The sequence below is a fragment of the Panthera pardus genome, unplaced genomic scaffold (assembly GCF_024362965.1).
Source record: "Panthera pardus isolate Hobbes unplaced genomic scaffold, ASM2436296v1 HiC_scaffold_27, whole genome shotgun sequence".
In the NCBI taxonomy this organism is placed as follows: Eukaryota; Metazoa; Chordata; class Mammalia; order Carnivora; family Felidae; genus Panthera; species Panthera pardus.
Window position 1 is genome coordinate 66,275,954 of NW_026526843.1, and position 9,857 is coordinate 66,285,810.

At 37.8% G+C, this 9,857-nt stretch overlaps 1 protein-coding gene across 3 annotated transcripts in view; it reads right to left on the reverse strand.

The window, feature by feature from the left end:
• The window catches only part of CHIC1 (cysteine rich hydrophobic domain 1), a 68,332-nt gene extending 66,250 nt beyond the window's left edge, over positions 1-2,082 (reverse strand). Inside the window, exon 1 of one of the 3 annotated variants that reach the window (XM_053891482.1) lies at positions 1,647-2,082. In XM_053891482.1, the coding sequence (XP_053747457.1) occupies positions 1,647-1,933 (287 nt within the window). In that variant the 5' untranslated portion in view covers positions 1,934-2,082. The remainder of the gene's footprint in view (positions 1-1,646) is intronic. The other 2 variants (XM_019438469.2, XM_019438471.2) reach the window with 2 other exon arrangements.
• Between the last annotated feature and the right edge of the window lie 7,775 nt (positions 2,083-9,857).

Genomic DNA, 9,857 nt, shown 5'->3' on the forward strand with positions numbered 1-9,857 from the left:
AAGTTTCTGGTAACTTAAATTCTGTTTTCTTGCCCCTCCTCTGTTTTCTGAATGTTAGAAAATAAAGAGGGGGTGGAATGTTGAAATATAAAATTATAGACTGGAATAAAAACCCTTTTTCTGTTCAGTCATGTGAAATAATCTGCATGAAAATAATGTTTGGTGCCAGAATTATAATTAGTTTGAGTAATGAATTGTCTCCCTAGTAATGAAAGGAATAAAAGTAAAACAGTGCAGTAAGCTGGCATCTGATCATTGTAGGCTATCTGCAAAATTCTTGGACCAAGAAAAACTGTGTTAAAATAATTCCCTACCAAAAAGCAGGTCTAAAAATCTCCCCTTCCACAATTTCAAAATATTTCTTAACATATTTTATGCAAATATCACAAAAGTATATTATAATCAAAACAAGTGACATGTTAAAATTAAAAGCTAACATGATGGGGGGAGGTGTTGCATATTATATGATTTCTGATGATACGAACTCAATTGAAAGACAAAGGGACCAGGTGAACCATTATCAAAATTAGAGGCAATGATAGGAAAATGCAGTAAAAGACAGCATAATTAAGAGGATGAACATGACACACACTCAAACTTCCAAGTATTTACAGCCCAAGCACATAAAAAAGAAAAAGCACTCTCCAAAGCCCAGAGAGCCATTAAAATTTTCTTTTGCTTTGCAACCACAATGCTATGAGATTGCTCCTCCTTTTATTTTCTTAAATATGATCCAAGATTTCAATTTTTTAAAAAAGTCACTCTGCATAAGTTTTCAAAAAATCAACTTCAGCTCCTGGGGGACTCATTTCCATAAGTATTTAATGTCTGCATATTTAATATTTGGGCATACAAAATCTCCTGTAGGTATCTTAAATTATCTCAGAGCTGAAAGGCTTCGGAAGCCACCTACCCCGACCCTTCATTTTACAGATGGAGAAATTAAGGCCCAGAAATAGGAAGTAATCTGAGCAAGGTCACAGGGCCAGTAAGAGGCAAAGCTGGGACTAACATCCAAGAGTCCCTACTCTCAATCCATTGCTCTTTTACTTTTCACAACTGCCTCTTAATATGAACCTCTGTGATATTTACAGAACGTCAGAATGAGGAATTATCAAGACATCGAAAGGATAATGGTATTCATTCATATACGGATTAGATAGGAAGAATGGATGAATGAATGTATGGGTAGGTGGATATTCTATAATATTATTCACAAAACATATCACGTTTCTGTTTTGAAGAAAGTCTAGGTCTTGTCACTTGTCACAGCAGTCACTGTGTTGCACTACACACCAATCTTAGCAGTAAAGAATCCTCTGGTACATCCTGCAGTTTAAAGACTATTTACTTGCCAGCAAACACAGAAAGAAGTAGACTCACCTTTACTCCTATCCCTCTGGCTCTCAAACCTCTAACTTCCCCGTCCTATATATACTCTTTACCTGATGTCAGTGCATCACATTTGCATGCTCCTCACTCCCTTTGCACCTACCACCCTCGGTTTCTCCATTTAGACGAAGTGTCCTTTTCTAACTGTATGCCTCAGTCGGCCCTCCCCCACTCCACAGGCCCCTCGATCACCTTCTCATTACTCTGTCGACAAATCTCAGCGTTTTCAAACCCTATGGTCCCCTCTTGCTTACACAGTGATGTGGCCGGCTCCCCGCACCAATACAGGATCGGGGGAATATCTCCGCAGATGTTCCTCACTCACTACCCGCGGTGGGGGAGGCGTCTCCTCCTCTTCCTCCTCCTCTTCTTCCTCCTCCTCCTCTTCTTCCTCCCCCTCCTCATCTTCCTCGTCGTCGTCAGGTCCCGATACCGACGACGACGACGACGGCGACGACGACGACGTTGCCGCTTCTTCTTCCTCCTCCTCTAGTTCCGAGATGGTGTCGAACTCCGCCATGTTGGGCAGCAGGATGCTCATCACGTGACCTCTCGATCGCCGCCACCCTCACGGAGAAGAGTTTGAACCTACCGAGGTGGTGGAAGAGGAGGGGGAACGAAATGAAGAGAAAGCGGACGGGGGAAGGGACAGGATTTGAAGAGATGCGCCTGCGTGTTGAGGCAGACGATGAGGGTTGGAGGCGGGGGCATGAGGGGGAAAGGAACAAAATCTGTGTACGCTTGCGCGGCTCCAAAGGAAGGGGGGCGTTAGAGGTGAACTCCAGGGAATTATTGAGGCCCGGTTTGCGGGTGCAGTGGTTAATACTGCTCTTTGGGCTTCTGTTGCTTGTGCCCTGGGACGTATTTTCTGGTTTTATTTCCCATTAATTAGTAGTAGCTATCATTTCCCTCCCCACACCCCGTACAGGGAATGCATATTCCATAACGTGAGGTTAGAACTTTGCCTCAAATATCGCAAGGTATATACCAATCCCTTACTTTTGTTCAGCATTAGAGTTTAAAAGACTTTTGCATCAGAATTTTGCAACCCTGGGAGGCATTTTTATAAACACTTCGCTGAAGTGGAAATTTTTCTATTACTACTTCTATGCCTACTATGTAATACTTTAAATAGAGGATTTACTAAGTGTCTGGGACTGTGCTAAGCACTCTTTGGGCATATCTCATTTAATACTTCACAACTGCATGAGGTTACATACCAGGATGATCTCGCCTGACAGGTGGGAGACTTAGCAGCAGGGAGGATAAGTAACGTGCCCAAGGTCACGGAGTTACTAAATATTTGGCAGACCTGGTTTTAAACTTGGGAATCTCTTCTGATTTTAAAAGCTCAGTGCTCTTAAACAAAGGGCTACCCTGCCTGAAGTCGTTTGCAAAGGCTTTGTAGTGTGGTGCATTTGGGGATGTTTCTTGAAAGATGTTTGAAGTTCGGAGGGTGTTTGTTTTACAGGTGAGAGGGGCATGGAGGAGGTGCAGGGAAAATTCCAACCTAAAGAAACATTAATTAATATAATCCATCTTCCAGACACTGAGCTAGACTCTTTCACGTGACGATATCTCAGTTAACCCTTAAACACTCCTACGAGGTAAGCATTATCATATCCATTTTATAGATGGCAAAACTGAGTCTCAGGAAGTTTAAGTAATTTGTTAAGGTCTGTGGTAACATTTTGTCCAAAAGTTTCCATTCAAATATTTTTCCTATCTTCTCCACAACTGCTAAAACGTTGCAGAGATCACATATTTGAGTTTGCAATCCATGTCCCAAACTACTTAATACTTAGCAGCAGCACAGAAATCCATGTCATAATTCAGGGATCATTAAGACAGCAAAGTCACATAGCTGCTAATTAATAAAACAAATCCTGACTGCTATGCCACAGCTCCATCCCCATCAGATGGTGAGACCGAGGAAACAGACATAACTGCACTTTAAGGTAAACATTACATTAGCAGTATAGCAATATAAACAAAGCATTTAGGATGTATGAAGGACAAAGAAATGAGCTTGGAAGAGGCGCCGATCAAACCATGATCATTATCAACAAGTTTATGTTACTAAAGTGAAGAAAATGTTTTGTATTCCATACCTTGTTTATTTAGAAACCTTAAAAATAAGCTGAAACACTATCAATAAGCAATAAAATCTAGTTTTCATAGTATAGAGAACTTAATCTGCTAGCCTAAAAATTTTTATAATAATTTTGCCTTCTGATAAGACAGATAAAATATATCTGTTTTCTTGGATATTAATAAAAACATGTCATATGTCATTTATGGAAATGAAATACCTTAGACTTGAGATCAAATCAGTATTTCACACCAGTTCTTCCCTTTCAAAAAGCAAAAAAAGCCAGGGTGCCTGGGTAGCTCAGTTGGCTAAGTGTCCAACTTTAGCTCAAGTCATGATCTCATAGTTAGTGGGTTCAAACCTTGTGTCAGGCTCTGCACTGACAGCTTGGAGCCTGGAGTCTGCTTCAGACTCTGTGTGTGTCTCTCTCTGCCCCTCCCCTGCTTGTGTGTGTGCTCTCTTTTTCTCTCTTTCTCAAAAATTAATAAGTAAACATTGAAACAACAGCAAAAAAAGCCATAGGAAATACTAAAAATTTTCCAAACATACTATATTATCCATAAAGTTCCACTAAATTACTTTCTAGAAAGAAGTATTTTGCTGATTACTACTTAAATGGTATTTTCTCTTTTTCACCAGTCAGGATTAGGCTAGGAAGGGATATTTGAAAGGGAGAAAGGGAAAGGAATATAAGGGGTGGACTTTGTGATAAGTGCAAGTGAGATATTGGAACTATGGTAAAAATGAAGAAATGATGGGTGTGGGGGATGGAGAGAAGGATAGGGAGGGGGAAATTACACTGTCAAAATAGAAACAGGTCTCTGACATTTAGTCAGATGTCAAAAGAACAAAGGAGTGCTATGCTTCAAGAAACTCACAAGTTTAGTCAAATCTGCTTGTCTGCTTTCTTGCATATACAGTGTGCTGAAAATGCATATATAATTCCAGAAGTATTTTTTTTTTCTAAACGGAGAATTTGGAATCGGGGAAGCCAAGAAAAACACGTTTTATCAGTAAACACAAGGAACAACATGCTTTTTAAATAATACTTTAGCAAGCATCAAGAATACTAAAGCTAGCAGTGGGTGGAGAAGAAAGCAGGCCATATAACCTTCCATCTGATGAAGTAAGCAGGGCATGGGTGTAATTACCCTGTCTGAATGGGGATCTGAAGCCAGAGGTCACAGGTTTAGCCATCTGAGGGGGTTACAATCTAGAACAGCTGAAAGGGACTGTAGCTTAAAAGACACCTTTCTTCCTTTTCTAAGTGTGCAATTCAGTGATTTTCGTAAATCTACAGTTGTTCAACTATCACCACAAACTAATTTTAGAACATTTCTGTCACACCCAAAAGAAATCACTGTCCCATTTTCAGTCATTCCCCATTCTGACCCCTAGCCCCAGGCAATAATTAATCTACTTTCTGTCTCTATAGATTTCTTTTCTGGACATTTCAAATAAAGTGGATCATACAATATGGAGTCTTTTGTTTAATTTCTTTTGCTTAGCATAATATTTTTGAGGTTTATCCATGTTGTGTCTTGTATGAGTACTTCATTACTTTTAATTGATAAATAGTATGCCATTGTAAGGATATATCACATTTTGTTTACCCATTTACCAATTGATGATATTTGGGCTGCTTCCACAGTTTGGATATTATGAAAATGCTTCTATGAAAATTCACATACATGTCCTTGTGTGAACATATGTTTTAATTTCTCAAGGGTAGATATCTATGAGTGGAATTACTGGGTCATATGGTAAGACTGTTGATTTTAAGATAACTGCCAAACTTTTTCAAGGTGGATCAATCGGTTTACATTCCCACCAGCAATGTATGAGAGTTCCATTTTCTCCACATTCTTTCCAACGTTTGTTATTTTCATTTTTATTATAGCTATTCTTCTGGGTATGAAATATCTCACATTGTAGGTTTATTTTGCATTTCCCTAATGAACAATGATGTGGAGCATCTTTTCATGTGCTTGTTTCACTTATATACCTTCTTTGATGAAATGTCTATTCAAATCTTTTGTCTTATTTATTAACTTAAGCTTTTTTTCAAGATAATTATACATAGATTCAAGATTCATATATAATTATAGAAAATAACACAGGGATGTCCTATTTACTCTTTATTCAGTGTTCCTCAATGTTAAAATCTTGCATAACTCTAGTACATTATGACAACCACAAAACTGACATGATAGAATCTACCCAACTTACTCAGAGTTCTGTAGTCATACATGTATTCATTTGTGTGTGTGTGAATTTAGTGCTATGCAAATTTAGCACAGGTGTAGGTTTATATGTCTACCACTATAGACAAGATAAAGAACGGTTACATCACCACAAGGATTGCTCCTGTTGTCTTTTTAAAAAAATATTTATTTATTCTGAGAGAGAGAGGGTGGGGGGAACCATTGGGGGAGGGGCAGAAAGAGAGAGAGGGAGAGAGAGAATCCCAAGTGAAGCAGGGCTCAGTTGTGAAATCATGATGTGAGCCAAAATCAAGAGTTGGAGGCTTAACCAGGTGAGCCACCCAGGCGCCCCTCCTGTTATCTTTTTATAACAATTTCTCCCTCCATCCCTGACAACCATTAAACTGTTTATGGTCTATAATTTTTGCACTTTCACGAATAGTATGTAAATTGTGTTATATGGTATGTAACCTTTGAGAGTTGGCCTTTTTCACCCAGCATACTTCTGAGAATCATCTACATTACTGGGTGTATCCATGGTTCATTCCTTTTTATTGCCATATAGTATTCATAGTACAGATGTACAACAGTTTATTTAGCAATTCACCCACTGACAGGCATCTGGGTTTTTTCCTAATTTTTGGCTTTTATAAATAAAATGGCCATGAACATTTGTGTACAGCTTTTTTACTTAAAAAAAAAAAACTGGATTGTCTACTTATTGAGTTACAAGGTGCTTTTTACATGTTCTAGATAGAAGTCTTTTATCAGATATATGGTGTACACACATTTTCTCCCAGTCTGTGGCTTGCCTTTTTATGTTGTTCATGGTGTCTTTTGAACTGAAAAAGTTTTCAATTTTGATGAAATCCAATTCATCAAATTTTATTGCTTGTGCCTTTTGTTTGAATGTTTATGTATTTTTGAGAGATAGAGCATGAGCAAGCAGGGGAGGGGCAGAGAGAGAGAGGGAGACACAGAATCCAAAGCAGGCTCCAGGCTCTGAGCTGTCAGCACAGAGCCTGACATGGGGCCGAACCCATGGACCACAAGACCTGAGCTGAAGTTGAACACTTAACTGGTTGAGGCACCCAGGCACCCCTTCTTGTGCCCTTAATGATGTATCTAAGAAATTTTTGCCTAACACAATATCAAAAAGATTTGCTCTTATGCTTACTTCTAAAAATTTTTTAGGTCTGTGATCCATTTTGAGTTCGTTTTTGTTTATGGTATGTATAAGGGCCTAAATTCACATTTTTGCATGTGGCTGTTGAATTGTCCCAGCACCATTTGTTGAAGACTGTCCTTTTTCTGAATTGAATTGCCTTGATACCTCTGTTGAAAATCAATTAACCAGAATTATGGGTTTGTTCCTGGACTCTTAATTCTATTTAATTGATCTCTAGGTCTATCTTCATGTCAGTACCACACCATCAGGAATACTATAGCTTTGTAGTAAGTTTTTAAATTGGAATATGTAAATCCAACAAATTTGCTCCTTTTGACTACTATTTTGACCTCCCTGAATCTTTCACATTATTACATAAATTTTAGGATCATATCATCAATTTCTCTTAGAAAAACCAGCTGGAATTTTGATAGGAATCACATTGAATCTGTAGATAAATTTGGCAATATTGCTAACTTAACAATGTTAAGTCTTCTGATCCTGAACATGGGATATTTCGCCATTTATTTAAAGCTTTAAAAATTTCCTTCAATAATGTTTTATACTTTTCAGTGCACAAATCTTGCAATTCTTTTGTTAAATTTATCTCTGTCTTTCTTATTTTTAATACTATTGTTAATGGAATTATTTAATTAATTTCATTATTGGATTGCACATTGTTACTTTATGGGAACACAATTTGTTTTTGTATATTGATGTGTAGCCTCTTACTTGCTGAGCACATTTACTAGTTCCAATGTATGTGTTTTTTTGTGTCTGTATGTATCTGTGCCTGTGTCTGTAAAATTCTTAGGATTTTCTACATATAAATTTACATAATCTGTGAATGAATACTGCTTTCACTACATCCTCTAAGCTTTTGTATCATGTCTTTTATTTTGATTCTCTCAAAATATTTTAAAAGGTTTTCTTGTGTTGTCTTTTTGTGCCCGTTATTTCAGTGTTATTTAATTTCCATATATTAGAAAATTTTTCACGTTTTTTTTTTTTTTGCTATCGATTCTATTATCATTCCTTTGTGACCAGAAAAATACTTTTCATGATTGCAGTCCTTTTAAATTTGTTAATACTGTTTTGTGCACTTAGAAGACATCTATTCGGGAAATGTCCCAAGTGCACATGAGAAGAATGTGTGTCCTGCTGTTGTTTCATGGAGTGTTATATATATGCCAGGTCTAGTAGATTTACTGTGCACTTCAAGCCTTCTATCTCCTTACTTACACAATGTCTGATTATTCTATGCATTCTGAATGTGGTGTATTAAAGGCTCCAACTATTATACTTAGGGCTGTCTATTTTTTCTTTCAATTATGTCAATGTTTGCATTATATATTTTGAGCCTCGATAGTTGCTATATATATGTTTTTAATTATTATAACATCTAAGCGAATTGACTACTGGCAATATATAATTTCCTTTTTGTCTTTTGCAACCATGTTTGACTTACAGCTTCTTTTGTTTGTTATTGGTATAGCCACCTTCACCCTCTTTTGGTTACAGTTTGCATGCTATATATGTTTTTAAAATTTTTAGTCAAGTATAATTAACAGGAGTGTTATATTAATTTTAGGTATACAATATAATGATTCAACAATTTATACATTTCTCAGTGCTCAGTAAGATTAGTGTACCCTTTTTTGTAATATGAAATTTATTGTCAAATTAGTTTCCATACAACACCCAGTGCTCATCCCAACAGGTGCCCTCCTCAATGCCCATCACCCACTTTCCCCTGCCTCCCATGCCTCATCAACCCTCAGTTTATTCTCAGTCTTTAAGAGTCTTTTATGGTTTGCCTCCCTCCCTCTCTAACTTTTTTTCTCCACTTCTTCTCCCCCATGGTCTTCTGTCAAGTTTCTCATGATCCACATAACAGTAAAAACATATGGTATCTATCTTTCTCTGCATGGTTTATTTCACTTAGCATCACACTCTCCAATTCCATCCAGGTTGCTACAAAGTGCCATATTTCATTCTTTCTCATTGCCACATAGTACTCCATTGTGTATATAAACCACAATTTCTTTCTCTATTCATCAGTTGATGGACATTTAGGCTCTTTCCATAATTTGGCTATTGTTGAGAGTGCTGCTATAAACATTGGGGAACAAGTGCCCCCATGCATCAGTACTCCTGTATCCCTTGGGTAAATTCCTAGCAGTGCTATTGCTGGGTCATAGGGTAGGTCTATTTTTAATTTTTTGAGGAACCTCCACACTGTTTTCCAGAGTGGCTGCACCAGTTTGCATTCCCACAAAAGTGCAAGAGGGTTCCCGTTTCTCCACATCCTCTCCAGCATCTATAGTCTCCTGATTTGTTCATTTTGGCCACTCTGACTGGCGTGAGGTGATATCTGAGTGTGGTTTTCATTTGTATTTCCCTGAAGAGGAGTGATGTTGAGCATATTTTCATGTGCCTGTTGGCCATCCAGATGTCTTCTTTAGAGAAGTGTCTATTCATGTTTTCTGCCCATTTCTTCACTGGGTTATTTGTTTTTTGGGTGTGGAGTTCGGTGAGCTCTTTATAGATTTTGGATACTAGCCCTTTGTCCCATATGTCATTTGCAAACATCGTTTCCCATTCCGTTGATTGCCTTTTAGTTTTGGTGATTGTTTCCTTTGCTGTGCAGAAGCTTTTTATCTTCATGAGGTCCCAAAAGTTCATTTTTGCTTTTAATTCCCTTGCCTTTGGGGATGTGTCAAGTAAGAAATTGCTGCGGCTGAGGTCAGAGAGGTTGTTTCCTGCTTTCTCCTCTAGTGTTTTGATGGTTTCCTGTCTCACATTCAGGTCCTTTATCCATTTTGAGTTTATTTTTGTGAATGGTGTAAGAAAGTGGTCTAGTTTCATTGTTCTACATGTTGCTGTCCAGTTATCCCAGCACCATTTGTTGAAGAGACTATCTTTTTTCCATTGGATATTCTTTCCTGCTTTGTCAAAGATTAGTTGGCTATACGTTTGTAGGTCTAGTTCTGGGGTTTCT